Source organism: Trichogramma pretiosum, unplaced genomic scaffold, assembly GCF_000599845.2.
Source record: "Trichogramma pretiosum strain Unisexual culture from Peru unplaced genomic scaffold, Tpre_2.0 scaffold120, whole genome shotgun sequence".
Lineage (NCBI taxonomy): Eukaryota > Metazoa > Arthropoda > Insecta > Hymenoptera > Trichogrammatidae > Trichogramma > Trichogramma pretiosum.
The window spans coordinates 21,324-43,865 of record NW_019641645.1 but is presented as its reverse complement, the minus strand read 5'-3'; the positions used below and the strand labels follow the sequence as shown (position 1 = coordinate 43,865).

Here is a 22,542-nt window from a genome sequence, read left to right as displayed (position 1 = left end):
TTTTATTTCTTCTTACTTTATACATTGTGCACTTTTATAATAATTAATAATTTCGTATTCAATGAGTGAATATACATTAACACGTCTCACAACAATAACAAATATAGGAAAAAGTTTTCATTAGACTTTTGTATGGTTTTATTTTCGGGCTTGTTTCGTCCTATACGCTTAATTAAATTTCGAAAACTCGTCTCTATACGTGCGAGCGCGCGACACGTGTGCAGGAGAGTTAATCAGAGTAGTCATCTCTCTCCCTCTCGTGCGAGCAACGGCAGATAAGCAGAAAGCGTATTTCCTTTTAGCTCATTTAGGCCACTCCTTTGCAGCCCACACACATACACACTCACCGAAAGAAAAAGAGAGAGGAACGTTTCAAGTGGTGTACAGCGTGTATCCATACATGCATGATAACTTGGGCAGACAAAAGGCTTTCCATTCAAGAACGATAACGAGTTTTCATACCAGCGGCCCGAAAGTGACTACTTCCCTGCCGCTTCCCGAAAGTGGGAAGAGCGATTTTCGGGCTCCTGTGTATGAAATTAGTATATTACGGTATACAATCAGTGGCGGATTAGAAAATGGATCGCCACCACACAAACTTTTATTAAAACAATTTTTATTTAAAAAATAATGAGAGCTTTTACTAATTTAAAAGAATTGTAGAAAACATTTGTAGGTTTAAATTGAAATAAATGATTTACACGTTGGCCAAATTTATTGTTAGTACCGATCATGTCTTTCTTCTCAAAAATTATCGGGCTGTCAGAAAATTATATGCGGTTAATCGAAAAACCAGTCGCTATTTAAATACTCGCCCCATTCACAGATCCAAACAAGACATGAAAAAAAAACGATTTGGGCTGATCCATGCATGAATAAATAGAGAAACTAACTGGCCAAAAATGAATACAGAGTAGTAATTAGTAACATGGGACATTTGGCACAAAAATAAAACACCACAACGACAGTGTACAAAAGTGTTAGCATAGTTAATCGCTCGAGATTCAAGTAAAACATAATCATTTTGGCTCAATATTTATTGAAATTTGAAAAAAAGTGCACCAGTGTCTATTTACAATTGTCGATCATTATTTCTTCTCGCATGCATAATCTCTCCGACCTTCGTGTACAGTCTTTTGATGGCGGAGCAAATGATGTTTACGTCCGAATTTCTTCTTGCATTTGTCACATGCGAAATCTTTACGACTTTCGTGAATTATTTCTTGGTGCAAACGCAAATGATGTTTAAGTCCAAATTTCTTCTCGCATTTGTCGCATGCGTAATCTTTTTGACCTTCGTGGACTGTTTTTTGATGTCTAATCAATTTTGATTTTTCTCCAAATTTTTGCTCGCACTTGTCACATGAGTAATCTTTTCGACCTTCGTGGACTGTATTTTGGTGTCTGATCAAATCCGATTTTTTTCCAAATTTTTGCTCGCACTTGTCGCATGGGTTATCTTTACGTCCTTCATGGACCGTTTTTTTGTGACTGATCAAATCCGATTTTTTTCTAAATTTTTGCTCGCACTTGTCGCATGGGTTATCTTTACGTTTTTCGTGAACTGTTTTTTGGTGTTTCAACAAATCTGCTTTACTAAAACATTTCCTCTCACAATTTTCGCTTGCTAAATCTTTCAGTTCCTCGTGGTGAGTCTTCGTCTGTATGAGCAAACTTTTTTTAAATCCAAATTTTTTCCCGCTATTGTCACATAAGTAATCTTTCCGACCTTCGTGGACTATCGTCAGGTGGAAGATTAAATCAACTTTTTTTCTGAATTTCTCTTCGCACTTGTTGCATGCAAAATCTTTGGGACCCTCGTGGACTGCCTTTATGTGCAAATGCAAACTACGTTTATTTCCAAATCTCTTGGCGCATATTTCACATAAGTAATCTTTAAAAACTTCGTGGAATATCTTATTGTGCTTGACTAAAGTTGATTTATTTTCAAATTTCTTCTCGCATTTGTTGCATGAGTAAGCTTCGTGATCTTTGTGAACTAATTTTTGGTGAGTAGACAAACTTGATTGTTTCGCAAATTTTTTTTCGCACCTGTCACAAGCAAAATCTTTGAAGCTTTTGTGTTCTGTTATTTGATGTCTACTCAAATGACTTCGAAACACAAATGTCTTTTCGCCCTTGTCGCAATTGTAATTTTTTCGATCATTGTGAATTGTCTCTCGACGTGTCATCATGCTCGATTCTAGTGTAAATGCCTCTCGGTAAATATCACAAACATATTTTTTGTTGTCTGGACCCACAATGTCATGTTCATTCAAATCATCTTCAGACACATCTTTTTCCGATTTCTTTTCATTCTTGTCCATTTTTGTGCCTAAATTTACCGATGGATTTTTCTATTTAGGAAATTAAACGCGTAAAATGTATCTTTTGGTATTATGGCTTGCTTCATTGGGTAAGACTGTATTCGAACTAATTTGTTTTTACTATAACATGATCAGTGAGTCGAGGGACGATTTGAAAATCGCTCATCTTCATATTGTTTACAATTGAGTTGCCGATTTATCTGTTTATACATTGCTTTTACAATATTTAAACAACCAAAAATTGTAATTTGGTGATAATTGCGTCGAGGCGATTTTTGACCTCCTAAAACTAAGTACTTTCCAAAAAAACTCCCGACACAACTGGGGATAGTACATAATCGATTAAATTAATTTGACGCCTTGAATATGCTATTAAGAATATAAGAAATAAAGAAGTTTCAAGTAAAACACAATATTTTTGGCACAATGTTTATTGAAGTTTTAGAAAAAAATATGTATAAGTGTTAAAACATATTTACAATTGTCAATTATTATTTCTTCTCGCATGCGTCGTCATTACGACTCTCATGAACGGTCTTTTGATGAAAACGCAAATGATGTTTTAGCCCGAATTTCTTCTCGCACTTGTCGCAATCGTAATCTCTCTGACCTTCGTGTACTGTTTTTTGGTGTCTGGTCAAAGTACATTTTTTTCCAAATTTCTTCTCGCACTTATCACAAGCAAAATCTTTGCGACCTTCGTGGACTGTCCTTTTGTGTAAGAACAAACTCGGTTTTTGTGTAAATTTCTGCTCGCACTTATCGCATGCGAAATCTTTGCGACCGTCGTGTACTATCTTTTGATGGACGAGCAAATGCGATTTGTGTCCAAATTTTTTTTCACATTGGTTGCATACGTAATCTTTGCGACCTTCGTGGACAGTTGCTATGTGCATAAGTAAATGCGATTTTCGTCCAAACTTCTTGTCGCATTTGTCGCATACAAAATCTTTCCGACTTTGATGAATTGTTTTTTGATGGGTGCATAAACTATCCTCGAAACCGAATTTTTTCTCGCACCTGTCACATGCGTAATCTTTCCGACCTTTATGTATTGTCCTTACGTGTTTGAACAAATCCAATTTTTGTCTAAATTTTTTCTCGCATTTGTCGCATGGGTGATACTTTTGATTTTCGTGGATTATCTTTTGGTGCTTATGCAAATTCGATTTAGTCCCAAATTTCTTTTCGCACTTGTCGCATGCATAGTCTTTGCGACCTTCGTGAACTGCCTTTTGGTGTAAGAGCAAATGCCATTTTCGTCCAAATTTTTTCTCACATTTGTCACATGCGTGATTTCTCTGACCATCGTGTACTACTTTTTGGTGTCTGCTCAAATCAAATTTTAGACCAAATTTCTTCTCGCATTTGTCGCATGCGAAATCTTTCCGACCTTCATGAGTTATCTTTTGGTGTCTAAGTAAATAACATTCAAGTCCAAATTTCTTTCCGCACCTGTCGCATTCATGATATTCATGACTTTCGTGGACTATTTTTTTGTGCCTGTTCACATCTGATTTACCCCCGAATTTCTTCTCGCACTTGTCGCATGCATAATCTTTGCGACCATCGTGAACTGTCTGTTGGTGTCTGATCAAATTCGATATGTGTCCAAATTTCTTCTCGCATTTGTTGCAAGTAAAATCTTTGCGATCTTCGTGGACTGTCGTTATGTGCATAAGCAAATGCGATTTTTGTCCAAATTTCTTCTCGCACCTGTTACATGCTAGTTCTTTACGACGTTCGTGTACTTCCTTGTGGTACTCATGCACTGTTTTCATGTGCAAGAGGAATCTATATTTCGAATCAAATCTCTTCGCACACCTTTCACATAAGTAATTCTTGAATACTTCGTGGAATACTTTTTTGTGCCTGAGTAAATTTGATTTATTTTCAAATTTTCTCTCGCATTTATTACATGAGTAATTTTTGTGATCTTTGTGAACTAATTTTTGGTGCGTAGACAAACTTGATTGTTTCACAAATTTTTTTTCGCACTTGTCGCATGCAAAATCTTTGCAGCTTTTGTGTACTGATATTTGGTGTCTACTCAAATGACTTCGAAACCCAAATGTCTTGTCGCACTTGCCGCAATTGTAATTTTTTCGATCATTGTGAATTGTCTCTCGATGTGTTATCATACTTGATTCTAGTGTAAATGCCTCCTGACAAATATCACAAACATATTTTTTATCGCCTGGAACAACAATGTCATGTTCATTCAAATTATCTTCAGTAACAACTTGCTCGAATTTCTTCTCACTTTTATACATGTTGGTGGTTAAATTAAAATTTGATCTGTCCATTTAGGGCCACAAAAATTCAATGAGTAAAATTTTGGTATAATGATTTGTTCCATCGGGAAAGACAACATTCAAACTAATTTATTTTCACTGTAAACATGATCAGTGTTTCGAGGGACTATGTCAAAATCGGTTATAATCTTATTGTTTATAATTGAGTTACCAATTTATATGTTTATAATTTCTCTTTGCAATATTTGCAACAATTTAAAATTATATCTTGGCGACAATTCCTCGGAGGAATTTTCATGTTCATTGAAAACTAAATACTTTCCGAAAAACTCCCGACACACAATATTGAGCTCACACAAAAAACATCGAATGAATAAATCGTCATATGAAACGAACTTGTAAAACCTTGATAGCAGTAGAGATATTTAGATATATTAAAGAGGTTAATGAAAATATTGTTTCGTGTTTACGTCTTTAATATAAATGAATATTATTTGTTTTCAACATATGGAAATCATTACAGAAAAGAACATTGTACAATAATTTGAAATTCGATGATAAACATTATTTTAAACGTCGGGTATGCACGCCGATAGTTTTCAGACTGGAAAAGTGACACTTTCAATGTGCTCAACAGAAAATTTGGCTCTGGTAAAAACAAGAAAACTAGCGGTCTAACTTAAAATCAAAGTTGATACACATGAAGAAATAATTTTCATGGTCATTTCAATTCCTATGAATAATTGATAAAATTCAAGTAACGCTAAAAACCGAAAGAAAAATTTACAAATTCTGAGAAAACTGTGCAGATTTGTATTTCCTATTGTCTTTCGCATTTTTTACTTAGAATTTTTAAAGACAAATATAAATCTATGAAATATCAAATGACAACATCAGCACTTTTTTTCTGTTGGAAATCTATTAATCTTCTCACAATTCACTGGATCTTTCTGCTTCGATTTGCTACAGTATTAATATAGGTGCTCTGCATGCGATGATGCCAAATGACTTATTTTTCTTGCATAAGTAACGAAAAATCATCATAAATACCAGTAAGATTACTATAATACTAGTAAATTTTAGACGTGACTTGTGATTGTTAATTTTTTAGCCATGTTCTGAAAAAGTTGCTACTTTGAACATTTTTAAAAAATTTCTTTATAATTCAGTTTTATTATTGCTCAAAATTAAATACATTACAAATTAATACTAAACACGACAAAAAGATACTTTTACACGTTGAAGATAAATAGACTTAATAGACATGTGTTACAAAAGACTATTCTATAACAAAGACTTAAAAACTAATAGCAATGTGTGCAAGGTAGCATGAAGTAAGAGTTTAGCACCAATGGCAGCCATAGTTAATCTATATTATATAATTTAGTAATACTTCAAAACTTTTTAAGGTTTTGCTCATCAGATCTAGTGAGGGGTCTGTAATAGATATATTAGCTACTGCCCATAAAATTTAATGTGATTTTTTATTTAAATTATTTCTAGTTATACGGAATAACATATGTTCAGCTACTTTAACCGTGGATGTTGCTTTATCTGACTTCGACTCGAATCAAAAGTAACTCGACTAATCAGAGGTCTTTTAAGTCAGATTGTCTATTGCTCAACGCTCTATATAAAATACACGATAAATTAATACTTAAAAATATATACAAATCATTCATATGTTTGAGCTTGAATCTCTTCCAGAAATCGTTCCACCAGGGATACACATCGTCGTATGTCTGTTCGTACAAACGCAATAATTCCTCGTAACTCATACATTCGGCTATTCGTCGGCAAGCGACGTAAGGAAGACTTAAATTACAATAATCAGTCATAAAGAGATCAGTTACGAACAATTCCAACTGTAATCTTATTAAGATGTTTGCCAAGTGTCTTTTTACAATTAGGTTTATCTCGGTACACGAAATGTCAGCCATTGGTGGTAGTTGCCAATAATTCAATTTTTTGATTATCGAGTAACCCTCGCTGTAGTTCATTTGACAAAGTTGATACAGCGAGACGTCATTGTTTAACATGATGTTTTCGATTTTCCAAACTTCCTCGGTCCAAATACGACGTTTTTTTTTAGGGTAAGGAAGAATCAATCTAAACATATTCATAGCCCCTATCAATTGTATTTTCTTGCATTTTTGACGAAAGAAATCCCTAGCTTCTGGATTCATATAAAAGCCAAACCTTTCGTGAACAATTAAGTTTTCAAACATTCCCATGATGGTGCGTGTGTTTTTAAAACACCCTGAATGAAAAAAAAAATTTAATGAGGAATAGAAATTATTACTTTTGTTAAAAAGAAGTTACTTACCAGTCAATTCGGGGATCAGATGGTCTGTGTCTATTCCTCGAACTCTCATGAAACATTTAATCATTCTAAGTCTTGAACAAAAGTTCATTCTGTATCCGACCGACTGCAAAAATTTTACCATCTCGATGAGGTTCAGCGCAAGAGGATAATTCTTCAATTCGGTCGATGTGAATTCTGCGCTGAACATTTTATCCTCGTTCAAATTGTCAAGACTCGCGCCGTAAGCCAGAAGTGACTTGACAAGCTGCACATCGAAACGAGAAACCGCCAAATCCAAAGGACTATCACCATGTCGATTGCGAGTTTCCATAATCGCCCCGCGATCAACGAGCATTTGAACTACTTTATCTACTGGTACTCGATGATCGCAAAATCTGAAGCCGTTGGTGCAAAGGCATAGACACAGCCTCGCAAGTGCGTGAAGTGGTGTCGACTTCTCCGCGTCCCGTTTGTTTGGATCAGCTCCGTGTTTCAATAAAATCTCTACTACTTCCTCGCGACGGTACTGGACTGCAATATGCAACGCTGAATACTTGTACGAGTCGAGATTTACATCCACGCCTTGGCTCAAGAGTAGATTTACTGCTGTCGCGTTGCCGGACATGCAGGCCCCGTGAAAATATGTGTAACCATAATCATCGTTCAAGTTTTCCCTTGGATTCTCCAAAAAATAGCCCATGAGACTCAGAGTAACTTGCTTACCGAAAATGAATCCATCGTTTGTCTCGTAGACCGTCTCAGCCAAATAATGAACAGCGGACTCTCCAAGCCATCTGAACTCGTGTTTATCCAGTGGGCTCGACTCGATCAGTCGTACCATTTTCAAGCTGCGTCGCTTCAACGCGAATTGGAAGAATAATTCTTTATTACGTTCGACATTCGGAAACAAACTCGCACAGTTCATTAAATCCACCAAAACTCTGGCCATTAATTCGTTTTCTTCCGCCTTTGACCAAGTATTCAGTATGTTGATAAATGCTACACGTCTATCGTTCAATTTTTTTAAACTTTTCAAACGATTTTTGTATTCCGACAAAAGAGATAAATATGCATCGTCGTTATTTATTGCCATTTTCAATTGACAACTGTTGACAAGATTAAGAATTTAAAGTATAACACTGCGAACACTGGTCGATAAACGTTAAAAACCTCAAGCACGTGGTCGGCGTCACTATTACACAGCACTGACACTTACAAGTAGCGAGGCTAGTATAGTATATCACGCGAGAAACGGAGTTTTTACTCGACGCAACGAAGATAAAGCGAAGATATGAACGCGTCGCCACGTACTTAATGAGAAATTACAGCTCGCGACAACCGACACCAAAATTCGACATCTAATACACGAAAAAAACGACATCTCGAGTGAATATCATAAACTGCACGTTACGAAGTATACTATAGTATGACTCGCATCAAAGATCGTCGGAGCAAAAAGAGAAAGTTGACGAGCACGTGTGGGCTCGCGCGCCATGTATACTAATAGAGAAAAATTGATCGTTCATCGGTTAGCCTGCTTCAATACAAGCGCATCTGCCGCTTTAGCTCGTGCCGACGAGGCTTCGGACGTATCACGAATCCGACTCGATGCTTTATCCAGATAGCGAGAAAATTCGCGTTTGTATTAATCCGAGATCGGAGTCGTATCGCCTCGAGTTTCAATTTACGCGCTCGCTCTCCCTTCGACCACCTACGCGGCATGATTCATTACGGTTACACGGCAATATATAGAGTTGAAAGCGTCAAGATATCGTTGTATGCAAATCGCGCGTAATAACTCGGGCGCGCAGTAGCTGCACTCCATTGTCTTTTTAATCGTTCCCCGAGCTTCGAAAGCTCTAAGCGCTATACAATTCCACTATATAGATGTATATCAAAAAGTTTATTGTTGTCGTTGCAGCTGTAACGGAGGTAATCTCGCCTTTTCGCAAGGGACGCAGAGAAAGCTCAAACTTCGAAATGTTGCGTCTTCGTCCGTACATATATTTTATTTAGTTTGCAATTCCCATTGCGCACGTGAATATATAGTCAATTAAGCGAAACAACTAAACGAACTTTTTACGCCCGCGTCTGAAATACCGCATCGATCGTATGCAATGTATACATCAAGTTTCCTCTCTCGTTATAAGTTGGGCGACGATTTAACAAGACGCATCTCTCTTTCTCTGCTTTCAGGCGCAGTCCACGAGTGGATGATCGCTGTATTCGATCGCGGACAAAATGTCACGGCACGGATCGAGAGGCCATCGACCACGACGACAATCCGCGTGACTATCGACCGCCGCAGCGACCGCGAGAAGACGAGAGAGAGAAGAGCGAGCAAGAACAGGAGGAAGAAAAAAGGAAATGCCACTGCGATCGCGAAAAACTGGAGCACGCGAGGGTAACGGCGACAAAAGAGTCACGATCGCTTGCGTAAGGATGAAGGCGATATCGACGATGATACGCCATAACGAGAGGAGAAGATGATTGCCAGTCGGAAAATTGGTCAGCCGCGCGAGCCACGGCTACCGACCGGTCGGATTTTATAAACAATAACACGATACTGGTATACGGCGCTCGACGCGCGATCGTGCAGTCTGCAAAGCGTACCTGTATAATATCAACACGAGAGACAACACACACACTTACTTGCGTACGCGCGCACAGGACGAGACAAAGTGTGGATACAACGCCGAGGTTATCGCCGTATATAATCACGCGTACGATTAAAAGGGTGACATCGTTACGATTGCGCGCGTAAACATATCAGTTATATACACATCAAAAACAAATCTCGCTCGATTGTCCAAGGCGCCAATAGGTGTAACCCCCAAGGCGGAGAAGAAGACGACGAAGCGGAAGAGAAAAGACTGAGGAAACTCTGACCGAAGAATCAGAGGAATGTGCGTTAGATAGACGTGTCGACTTGTATTGATAAACAACAAAAAAAAGAAACAGTATTACGAGTGTGTGTGTGTGTGTGTGTGTGCGCGCGCGAATATTCATGAAGAAAAAGAGATATACAAAAATCACGAATCGGACATATCACTGGCCCGCGCACCGATGAATCTATAACCGAGCTGTAGATTGATAAACTCGAGGTGCGCGACGATACTTTTGGGGGGGATTTTTTTTCTTACTTCAAAAAAAGTCTGCTTTAGTGTGATTCGAAGAAAAAAAAATAATCGACAATAATAACGATCAGTGCGTGAGTGTGAAAAAAATTAATTAAATCAAATAACTGCGAGTATAATAATAAAGTGTGTAAGTGTGTTTGTGTGTGTATACGTGTTTTGCCTATGAACAGGTGTGCGTCTGTGTGCGTGCGCGAGTTGATACGACTTAATTAAGTTCGCCGCGCGCGTCTCGTCTGTCTCGCGCGCGAATCGCGAATACACATTTGACCGTATATCATATCCGAAATATGGGTTGCGGACAGAGCAAGATCAGCAGCGACGGTTCGAAGAAAGACAAGAAAAGCAAGAGCGGCTCGAAACGCAATGGATTCTCGTCGTCACGTGAGTATATTTCATTATTTTTCTTTTTGAGCAAAAAAAAAAACAATAACAATGATAAACGTATAAATATCGGAATTTTCTATTCTTATGTCGCGAGTGTACGTATACGACTTTCAAGAGCGACGGACAGCGCGCGCGAAGAGAAAGAGAGAGAGAGAGAGAGATAAAGCGAGGAAAGGAGCCGCGCGAAATATTATTTGTTTTATGCAACTCGGAGTCGCAGATGTGTCAAACAAGTTTCGCGCGCGCGGATGATATATCGCTTGTGACGTAAAACTTTTTAACCAGAAAATCGTCCGGAATATCTTTACCGATAATTTAAACTCTCTCTCTCTCTCTCTCTTTCTCTTTCGCTGCACGTATCCGAGACTCTTTTTCTCGTACAAGCTTTGCGTATGAAAAACTTCGAAAAAAAAATTTTTTTTTTTGAGAGAGGATGAAAAACTTTGTACCTCGTGCAGTAGCTCCAAGTTTACATCGAAGAGGTACATTTTGCCTGGCGCAAACTATATACCGAAATTACGGCGAATTTTTTTTTGGCCCCATTGTGTATAGTAGTACACTTCTTTGGGCCGGGATGGAGAAGGGCTCGGGCACTTTAAAACTCCGAACGAGCTTTCAGTCTTAATAGGACGCAGCAGCAGCAGCCCCCTGAAGTGCAGAGCTTCCCTGTTTTTTTTTTTTTTTTTAAAGAAAATCGAAATAACGACCCTCGACGCCCCGTTAAGGAGCTTGAGCACATAATACGTAGAAAAAATTTTCGCTGAATCTCTTTCGACCCTCACCNCCCCCCCCTCGACAAAAAGCGCGTAACTTTATCGCCCCCCGCCGTATACAAACTCATGATGCAATTTCTCTCTCTCTCCCTCTCTCAGGGCACTGGGATTGTATAGTACATGTAGTACACGTCAGTGTGTGTAGTGCGGCGCGCGCTGATATACAAGACTTTTCATTTCCCAGAGTAGTCGCCGCTTGACGCGCGCCCGCCAAAGTTTGACGCTTGTAATATATAAAAAAAAAAAAAGAATAAGAAAAGTTAGGACGCGCAAAGGCAATTAAATTAAGGTCAAAACTCCATCAAGGAAACTTTTTTTTTGCTGCTGCCGCCGCTGCTGCCCGAATGGAAATTATTTACGCGCGGCTCGCGCTCGAGTTGCGCGCAGCGATTTTCAACCAATAATAACGAGCGATGATAAACTAAAAACAGAAAAAGTAAACGGGGAAAAAAAAATCTCTCGTAATTCGAATCAAGCTCGCGGCAGCGATGAAAACGACTCGAAGAAGACGATGGCGACGAATTCTTTTTATTACATATATGTAGGTCATTCGCGCGACCGCGCGCGCGAAACATCGGATCGAGGTGAGATCTTGAAGAAAAAAAAAGTTACAATAAACATCGCCGAATAAGCGAGTGGTTGATGCATAATTAAAGATCTTGCGACACAAAAGAGGTGCCTAATGCGCGCGCGCCTCTGTATACAATAAATTAATTTTTAACGACGGAGCGACGGCGATTCGTCGCAATAAAATCGCGATAAGCTCGCGCGCGTGTTCGCGCTCGCTTCGAAATTTTGTAATAAATTCATAAGTCTCGAGGCATAATGCGGATATCGTAAGCGAGGGGTTGTATATCAAGACGGATCGAGAGCCTTACGTAGGTTTTATACGTACGAGGAAAAGAGAACCGATCGATCATCGAGCGATATAGGCGCGATCGATTATTCATTGCGTTATACTTTCGCGATATCCGAATCTCGGCATTTTATATAGCCCCGCACACACACACACACACACATGCTGCATCTAGTTTGTATCGATGCACACGATTTTTATGCGGATGTCGAGATTCATTATCGCGTGCACACATTATGCAGTTCATTATTCATCGTGCGGCTCGTGATAATCATCTGGTTAATTTCTTTTGTGTCTTCTCTCTCTCTTTCTACTTGCGTATTATACGTAATAATAAAAACGTGCGAAAACTCACGTAGTCCACGAATTGCGTTTTGTAAAACCAGAGAGATTCTGCCGATGCTGCTGCTCCTATACCGCTGCGTGCGCCAATTTAATTCTTACAGCGGTGGATTAGAAGCGGGCGAGATAAAAAAAAAGGCAGCGAGAAAAGAAAGGAAAAAAAAAATAATAATAACGACGCACGAACGAGATGCAAAGTTATAATCGCGAAATTCGTGTTATTACTCGTGTTTTGATAACGATAAAACATTTAGCTCGAGCGCGCGCGGAGAATTGGACTTTGTGGCGCTTTTGTTATTATATCGACAAAAAAACAACAACATAATTGAAACGTCGGGCGAGCTTTGGAAAAATAAAATGTTACTCTCTCGTTCGTTCGTAACTAATTTTCTCTCCATTGTACATCGCGAACCTTCGTCGTCGCACCGTGCCGAGGATGTAATAAAAGTCGATAATTAGCTTTTCGATTTGAATAGAGAGACGGACTGTATGGGTTTTGCTAGATAAATTAAAACTTTTACGCGGCTGAAAAAAAAAGAACCGGATTAACCATTGAGCGCTGATTACTTCTCTTTTACATCGGCTTGAATCAATTTGCGATTTGTGACGACGTACATATATCAATTACGTGTATGAAACGATTGTTCGATAGAGTACAAAAAAAAAAAAAACAGCGACATCTCTTTCTCATTACGCACCCTGCGTACACGCAAATTTTCCCGAAAATAACACACACACACAAAAAACTCGGCGATAAAATCGACCGCTCGATTAACGCTTAATTCATCATTTATCGTCGTTTCCGTTCGTCCATAAAAATACCACAAGTAGCTATATGCGAATCATCGATTTACTCTTTTTCGGTTCTCTTTTTTGCGCTTCCTCGTTAAGTGACGGCAAATTATTACACCGAAGCCAGTCGTCAGATTTTCCACGTATCGCACCTGGTGCGCGTTCGATTAAACATCAGGTATGCGCGTCCGATGTGTATAACATCGAATTATGACGCCGCGCTCGTTCGCGTGTATTGATATTTGTTCAGGCTTTCTCGGGCTCTCTCTCTATATTTTCCATTCGCGTACGGATGAGTTTATAAGTTCGATTTGTGTGTGTGTGTGTGTGTGTATTTGTTGTATATATATTTATACGCAATTGGTGTTATTATCCAACGACTCCTTGAACGTGGCTTACTAGATCTCAATCGCGTTACGAATAATATCGATCGACTCACCCACGAATATAATTATAAATAATCGTTGATAAAACAAAAAACGATATCAGCTTATATGCACCATCGTACATTATATCTTTCACGTGCTGCGTGTCATTATTAGTTCTTGTGTGTGTTTTTTTTCTCACTCACTCCACATTGCGTTGCAAAATTCATGTAGATCGAAATCGGAGATCATCGGAACAGCCGATCCCTCCTCTCTCTCTCGTTTCTCGGTCTTTTGTTGACGACGCACACGGACTTCTTTGTAAATAAACTTTGCGCGCGGCTCGAGATAAAAATAATATTCGACGCCTCGAGCGGCTGCTCTTCCGATATATATATTATTACTTCGTCTTTTTCCTTCATTTTGGGGCTCTTTTCGAGACGCGCGATATGTAATAATCGCGACCGCGTGACACCGATGAAATTGCACGAGAATCCGTACAGACGTGCAGAGCGAAAAAACTTGGAAAAAAATTTAACGTGCATTTTATGCAAAATAAGACACTGAAATGGAAATAACTGATGCTGGTTTCCTTTTAAGTACGTTCGCATAGAACTTCGTTAAAAATTGATGAATCAGTGCTGAATACTTTTTTTTACCTAAATTGCACAAAAAAATTCATAAAGATACAAACATAATAATGATTCTCAATGCAATGACACTTAATTCTAATCTTTCAATACTGATTTATTTTCTGCTCTAACTTTTCGAAAAATGTACGAACGTTCAATTACAATTAGAGACGCAGCCTTCGCCGCCAGATGGCGAGTACCACTATCTGGAAATCCGCAAGTGACAAAATGGAATTGAATGTATAAGTCAGAGCATGGTTCTGTCAAAATGAAATTCGCCTGATAGGCTTCGTCTATTTTCTTCTAAATGTAAAATGGCCCGTTAATTGATACGCGCCAAGTTTGTGCACGCGTGAAGGCAGTGCGTCCCTCTCTCTCTTGTTATACACGGCCTGAACGATATATAGACAACGTGTAATAGTTCGCGTCTGGCGCCAGGCGCTTGCAAGCCGTGAAAATTTGTTTATACGCCCAACTGTGTTTCTAGGACGTTTCGCTTATACGTACGCGTATAAAAAGAAAACAATAAATGCGACGGCCTCTATTCCGTTGTTTTCTTGCAGACGTTCGCGATTATCCACTAAACTATAAGGCTTTTCGCACCTTGAGATCGTTACCCGTATTACGAATCAAGGCAGGATGAATAAAAAATGGAATTTTGTCTTCTCTCTCTCTCGTCTGCTTGTTTGACTTTTCGAAAAGTTATTTCACAAAACAATATTCATTTATAACAGCCAATCGACTTCTTAATATTATTATACTGCGGAAAGCAATGAAAAATTATATTTTCAGTGCATCGACGCAGCTCCGGAGCAAAGAAAATGGGATGTTTATCCATCTACGCCGGATTTTTGTATCGCTCGGTACAAGGTATATACACGCGGATCCGCGTCGTCTGCTTTAGTTTTGTACCGAGTCGGCCTTGCGCGTGTACGTAAGCTCTCTGTATTATATAGACCTTATGTAAATACCCGCGACATATATAGCGCGCGTTTCGTATATCGGACACATGCTGTAACGTTATTATACAGATATATGTACGCGGCCGGAGTTCACGAGTGCGCGCGCACTTGGGCCAAGTTGACGGTCCGAGTTTCCATGCGTGCATGGGATCTCTGTCACAAGGTCGATGTACTCGGCTTGAAAAAAAAAGAAGAAGAATCGAATCGAAAACTCTTCGAGTGAAAGTCGCGTCCAATTACGAGCCATCTAATTATATCAATCGGAAATCTTTGAAATTCGTGCACACGTGTGAAAATCATGCAGTACCGCGTGTCATCCGTATATGGAATTATGTAAATGAGTTCTGAATCGGAGAGACGATGCGTTAGCTCCGATTTTCGGAGAACTGCACGCCCGCGCGGTATACGCAGCTGCGTGCGCGCGATCGATCCGACAGCTCGAATCGTAAGTTCATTCGACACCTGCGCCAGCGAAGCGTTATATGTTTACGTGTACGTATATCTTGGTATTATATTATGTTATACATGCCTGTAGCCCCGAGTGCACGAGCTGTGCGATGGGTGCCTAAGATATCGCGCGAAAAAGGCAAAAATTGCGCACGCGATTGAAATTTCGGAGTTTTAATGAAAAATTTAAAGGTCCCTACTAGCCCTTTAAACATAGACAAGTATATCGCTCATCCTTCCGTTAGCCGTCGAGCAAATGCCTGTTAACGTGACAATTTTCTCCGGGGGGGGGCTCCCCTCTCTTTCTTTTCTCGCTTTCTCTCTCTCTCTTTCCCTTCTATACATCTTCTTTCTCTTTCTCTCTCTCTCTCTCGCTCGCGTTCGACAAAAGTAAAAGTGTGGAGTAGAAAGAGAGAGACACGTATATGATATACCTATATATCGTCGCTCGATATATGACTTTCTCTCTCTCTCGCACCAACGCACGAGCTTCTTCGAGCGACTGCGACCGACCAACTCGACGACGAGTGTGTGTGTGTGTGTGTGTGTGTTATACTCGCTATATATCTATTGCGACGACGCGTCAGAGTGTGTGTGTGTGTGTGGCGCACATGTGTAGCAGTGTAGCAGCAGCAGTAACACAGCAGTACAGCAGTATAGTCGGAGTCTTTCGCTCCTCAGTATATCACAACACACGCACATATCCACACCGCACGCGTCGCTTCGCTCTCTCCGTTTTTCTTGTATACATATCTTACGCCGGCTGAACCGGCGTACTCGATATTACAATATACAGTATACGATACGCGATCGATCGATAAACACACACATTTACACACACACGCGGTATATACAACAGCGAGAGAGACAGACGATATTTAATATTATCTTCTTCTCTTGCTCGTATAGTTATTTTGCAGTTTTTTTGTTAATTTTCTCTTGGTGAATTTCGTAATTTTCTCGTGTGTTGACCAAAAAAAAGAGTGCTTTTGTGTGTTCGGTAATAAAAACACAGACACGTGCGTGCCGCGATCGCTCCGTGTGTACACGTTGGAAAAAAAAATCCATCAAAGTGGCGGCCTTTCTGAGCAAACCCGGGGCCGCGATCGCCTGTTGTGCACGCGCCGCCACCACCACCGTAGCCAGCAACGATAGTAACAGTAACGTAAGGACGACGGCGAACCCGGTGCGCTGCTGCAGCGGCGGCGGTGCCCTCCTGATCACGGCCTATCTGCACCAGAAGCCGCTGCGTCAGAAGCTGAAGCAGCAGCAGCAGAGACAGCACAGCAATCGTTGCAGCAGTAATAATAATAATCGTAAAAAAAGCGCGACGGCTTGCTATAATAACAACAACAATAGCGACGACAATAACAACAACAACAACAACGAGCTGGCGGTCAAGGAGAACAATCGGCGCAACAGCGCCGGTGCGTCCGGCGCCAGGATGTGGCTGAGAATCGTCAAGAAAAATATCGTCCAGTTCGCGAGGAAGTTTCGAGGTAAGGATAAAAGAGCCCGCGCATCGTACGATCGATAAGCGATGAAAAATATCGGGGCTAGCTTCTTTGCTTCTTCTTCTTCTTCTTCTTCCTCTTTTTGGTGGATTCAGGTTAGGAAAAAAAGTGAATGTGCATTTTTGATCGTGTGGCACGACTCCGAAATGGACCGCGTGAATCATTTACGAACCACTTGCGTATTTTTATAAATATACAGGCCGAAGAAATTCGTCGAATTTCCCGAAGATTTTTTATCTCGGATTTCTCTTTCTTGATCTCTATCGAAATCAATAGATCTCGATCGTCGTTTTTTTTTTTTTTTTCTAGAATCACCGAGACACATATTCGGGTGTACTTATATGTACATTCTTTACTTAGATATTGTATGCTACGCGACACAATGCAGCAGACGTTATGCTGTATACATGTAACGACTCGGAGAAATCTTACCAAGTCCGACCTTACACATGCATTACATATCACAAACGCGTATATTGTATCGGTACACGCCTACGTAAAACTCACCCTTATTTACATAACTCGGTTACGATGTCTCTCCCTCTCGCCCTCGTATTTTTTTCTTTTCTTTTTATGATCAATCGTATCGTACACGCTATACGGCGCGCTCGCGATATAAAGTCAAGGTCGGGCGGATATTCTTAATATAAAAGAGAAAAAAAAAATCGGAGTTGAGGCCGCTGCTGTGCAACGACGATGACGATCGATATAAATTGTCCCCGTACATATATATAGCAACCACGGGGCTTTAGTCCGAGTGCATGTGTGTCTGCATCTGCATGACAATTTGTAAAATGCTAAATCCAATTTAAGCCCACGAAGCGTCTCGAGAGCGCCGCTGTCTACCGCGTATATAATGAGTGTGTATACAATACGAGAGCGACACGTTTATATATATACGTATTTATGTATATATGTGTGTGCGAGAGCTAATTGGTACATTGGCTTTTCGGTGTTTATTTACGCGACGTTCGCAATAGCACGCGCGAACGCGTGCAGCCGAACGTAACGAGGCATTTAACTATTTTCGCGTTTACGAGCTTTATTAATAATCGTACGTTTCGCTCGCGACGTTTATAGGATGTTTCATATAGGCAGAGAGACTCGACGAATCGTCTTCGGATAAAAGAGAGGACAAAAAAGAAGAAGCAGCGTAGAAAAGGCCGAAGAGATAAGTCTCGGCGAGAAAATTCGACACCTGCTCTCTCTCGAGTGCTGCTACTAAGCGATCGTATTGTTCATAGCTCGTATCGTAATACGAGTGGCTGCGGAGAGGCGTCCAAACTTTCACTCGTTTTACTCGTGTAACGCGTATACGGGAGATAGGGTGAGATAAGCTAGTTTTCGGACGGCAGTGGAAAATTTTTTGTACTCTCTTTGCTTTGTTCGCGACTTTCTAATTCAATTCGAGTGCAATAAAGATTTGAATTTTTGATTGATTACGTAATTACACTCGATTACTCGAGAAGTCCGAATGATCTTAAAATGTGATTTTTTTCTAGAAAAGTTCTGATTAATCTAGTTTTCGGACACTCGAGTAAGATTTTTACACTCTTTGTTTCGTACGCAGCTTTCTGATTTGAGTACAATAAATATTTAAAATTTTGATTGATTACGTGCACTCGATCACTTGAAAAGTAATTTTCCTATAAAAAGTCGTCAAATCTAGTTTTTAAATTCTAATTAACCGGTTAATGCTTCGTACCGTAATTTCGATTTATCGATGGCAAATTTCGCATTAAGTGTTAATACGTCAATCCTCAACTATGTAATAACTATTATCAGAGCTCGTAATTTTTAAATAATGAAACGAATTGTCGAAGTCGATCCGATAACTTTAACTCGAAATTTCGACTTTTGTCCAGCCTAAAAAACTTGCAATAAGTGCCATTACAAATCGATCGATTAAAAACGTGTTAATCGGTTTTTACTCTGTACACGATGTACAAAGGCCATGTACCATCGAGCGTGGTACAACGGCACGAAAACGAAAGCGAGAGAAAAATTATCGACGACAACGAAGCGATTTCGGTACTTTCGTAAATAATAGCCGCTTATTTTCCGATGCGGCGGGCACGTCTCCCCCTCTGTTTAAAAGACAGATCATCTCGTTGCATGTTTATCTCTGCGATGTCCATTTAAAAGAGAGAGAGAGAGAGAGAGAGGAAACAACATCGAGCAAACAAGGTGAATTTATTTTTAAGCGCTCGATGCACATGCATGCATGCGTGTGTGTGTCGAAGCACTCTGAATCACGAAAAACGCACTTTTCCTCTCTCTCTCTCGGTCGCTTCTCGGTGGACGTCGAAAGTGCACACACATATACTCGCGTTAATGGGGCACGCGGGCGCGCGCACACGAGACCGCCGACGCTTTATTTTGCCTTCCCGCAGCGCGATTTTTCCTCGTAACATTTTTTTTACGTCGATAACGAAAAAAGAATCACAATCATAACAATGACAATGGCAATCATAACAAATGTATCATAAGTATGCGAGCCAAAAAACGAGAGTTATAAGCGTGTATTTTTGGACAAGCCGCGCGCGCGCGATACGTTTATCGACGCGTAAATGCATTTAGGCCGGTGGCGTTTCGAGCAGCCGGAAATTATGAAATTACACTCGAGCGAAGCTTGTATATATATACGAGTGCACAATCGATTCGGTGCGACTATGTATGTACGCGAAGGGAAGATTTTCGTATTTTCTTACCTCGCGCGCGACGCAATAAATATAAATCTCAACTATATATCTGCCGCTGTACAATATTTGCGATATCCGCGGGTACGATACGATGCGTGCGCGTCGTATATACACGATATATATTGTAAATTCGATCGATCGCGATTCGCGCGTTTGCATTTTGATAATGAAACGTATGTATACACGAGCCGATTTATCGTCGCTACATTGTATTATTTATAACTCGTGGCGATCGCGGCGTTTTTTTTTTTTCACTTGATTCGTTCATTCGTCGTCGTTGTGCGGACTTGATCGCGAGCATGTATATGTATCGGCGCGGTTAATTATAGCAAAATCAATCCGCGATAAGACAGCATGGAAAACACATATTTACATATCTGTATTATTAAATCGCAGCGCGTTTTCTGTGATTGCGCGCGAATGTATGTACGACGACAACGACGAAAGAAAAAAAAAATTGCGATAGCCGCGCGCAATGTTTGCTTCGCGATGTACAAAGTATATCGCATGCGGCAGCTTTAGCGACGCCGGTTGTTGACTAGCCGTAACGAGTTGTCTTTTACGATTGTTGCACGATTTTCGAGCGATGAAAATATGTAACCATCGATGAGCTCGAGAGGTAGAAAAAAATGCGACGACGACCCGACGAGTGGTCCGCGCGACCATAATGTGTTGGAAATGGTTAATTTTAAGAATGGCCCGATGAGCAAAAAATTACCGTTTAGAATGACTTGCTTTTAGCAATTTTTCTCTCACCATTATGTTACAATTATCAAACGCATTTACAATGACCTGAAAATGGCAATTGAATTTGAATCAGTTTTCAACCACTGTAAATACGACAATATCGGTTCGAGTCTTCGCCGCCAGATGGCGAGTACCTTTGTTTCGGTAAATCTGCAAGTGGCAAAGTCAAAACAACCGTATATAAGTCAAAACCTAGCCTGACAGCTACATCGGCACCATTCCTGTGGATTGACTGCAGCTGATATACATAGATAAAAATTGAACTTTTCCATTGACCTATTGGAACAAAAACAGATATAGTATATACGATACACGACGAAACGATCGCTCGAGCTTTGCGTAGAGTGTCGCCGGCGTCTTCTCGTGTGCGCATATATGTTTGTCGAGAAAAAAAAGAAATCGAGATCGGCACGCCGCCTGAACGGCGCGTCTATTGCAATTATTGTATATCTATATAACGTATATATAGTCACACACACACACACACACACACACACGCATTCATGAACATATTTTAATTGCAGTCGTGTAGTTCACGAACTCGTGTCGACGACGACGACGATCATCGCGTTATATGGTCGAGAGCTTATTAAGTTCGTGTGTGTATACAGGCGCGTGGTGCATATAAGGCCGGTGAAAAGCCAAGAAGCGTGTGTTTGTGTGTGTGTGTGTGTGTGTGTGTGTGTGTGTGTATGCATGTGCACTGTGGCTATTTACAGACGCACAAAAGTCCGATTCGCATACACAGAAACACAGAGAAGCTTATAGGCCACTACACACCGACAGACACGAGCTCTTTTCTTTCTCTGTCGATCACACACATATACGTATATATGTGTGTGCTACGACACTCGTTTGTCCCCCCGGAGTCGTGCACGTTATATAGCATATGTATATAAGCTGCACAACGAAACCGATGACGCGCGGCTAAGGCGGCGGCGGCAAAGTAATCGATTGTAGGTCGCTAAACCGACTTGTATACATGCACACGACACGATCATTGGTCATCCATGGCGTTGCTCTTCTTCTTCTTCTTCTCTCTTATTTTTTTATTTTTTTTTTTTCAATTCAAGCGTTATGTCACGCGTACACGGGCCGGTTCACCTTTTTCTCTCTTTTTTTTTTCAAACGCCTCGATAGGGTGCGAACGACGAAATTGACATTATACCGCTCGATTCCATCGACTATTTTACGTATCTACTGAGCCAATCCGTGATAGTCCGACTATATTATCGATCATCGTCGTAAATGTATGTATACACAGGTATATACGATTCTCGCGCGCCAAAGCGATGATAATGCAGCCAAACAAGTGCGCCGCGCGCGCGCGATACGACGACGTCGACTATATAAACACACAACAATACGCGAGACGTGGAAAAGCTCTTTCTCTTTTTTTCCTCTTCTTCTCTAGTCTATTTTTAGACTTTGACAGTTTTATTTTCGTCGTATTGTTTACAAACGTAGGTAGAGGTGTGTATATATACGCGACGCATCGAATACGTAGAATGCACATGTATATAGAGAGAGAGAGAAAAGGAAAGCTGCGAGAGGGAAAAAGATGACGGGGGGGCAATTTCCACAGTAGATTGGCATCGCGGTTCGCTCTTATCGCGAGAGAAAGAATTAAACGAATTAATTCGAGGCATTTTCGCGTGTATTTATATTATAAGCTTGTGAGCAAACGAGAGAGAGAGAGGCCGGTCGAGGCCGAACGCGCGAAATCCGAGAGTTTTTTCCTCCTGCTATGTACGTTTTTCCAACGAAAAATTTTCGTAGCTGCAACGCTGTTGTACGTCGACTCGATGAAAGTATTTATAAAGCCGAGATAAGCCGCGCGTGAACTTGGACGAAAAAAGGCGTAATTCTTACGTACTTTCTTCATATATAGTTGCCATAACGATGATGCGTTACTTTTTGTTTTTCTTTATCGCGTACATAAGAATTGATACGTACGGCGTAAAGTCGTAATGATATAAAGTAGCCGTATCGAGGCACG

General features: G+C 40.3%; 1 protein-coding gene across 2 annotated transcripts in view; it reads left to right on the top strand.

Moving 5' to 3' along the window:
- LOC106655583 (uncharacterized protein DDB_G0271670-like) overlaps nucleotides 1–22,542 on the top strand; it is a 36,263-nt gene that overhangs the window by 4,419 nt on the left and 9,302 nt on the right. The window contains exon 2 of one of the 2 annotated variants that reach the window (XM_014376052.2): nucleotides 9,084–10,408. In XM_014376052.2, coding sequence (XP_014231538.1) covers nucleotides 10,315–10,408 — 94 coding nt within the window. In that variant the 5' untranslated portion in view covers nucleotides 9,084–10,314. Of the gene's footprint in view, nucleotides 1–9,083; nucleotides 10,409–16,236; nucleotides 17,080–22,542 lie in introns of those variants that run through there. The other variant, XM_014376053.2, reaches the window with a different exon arrangement.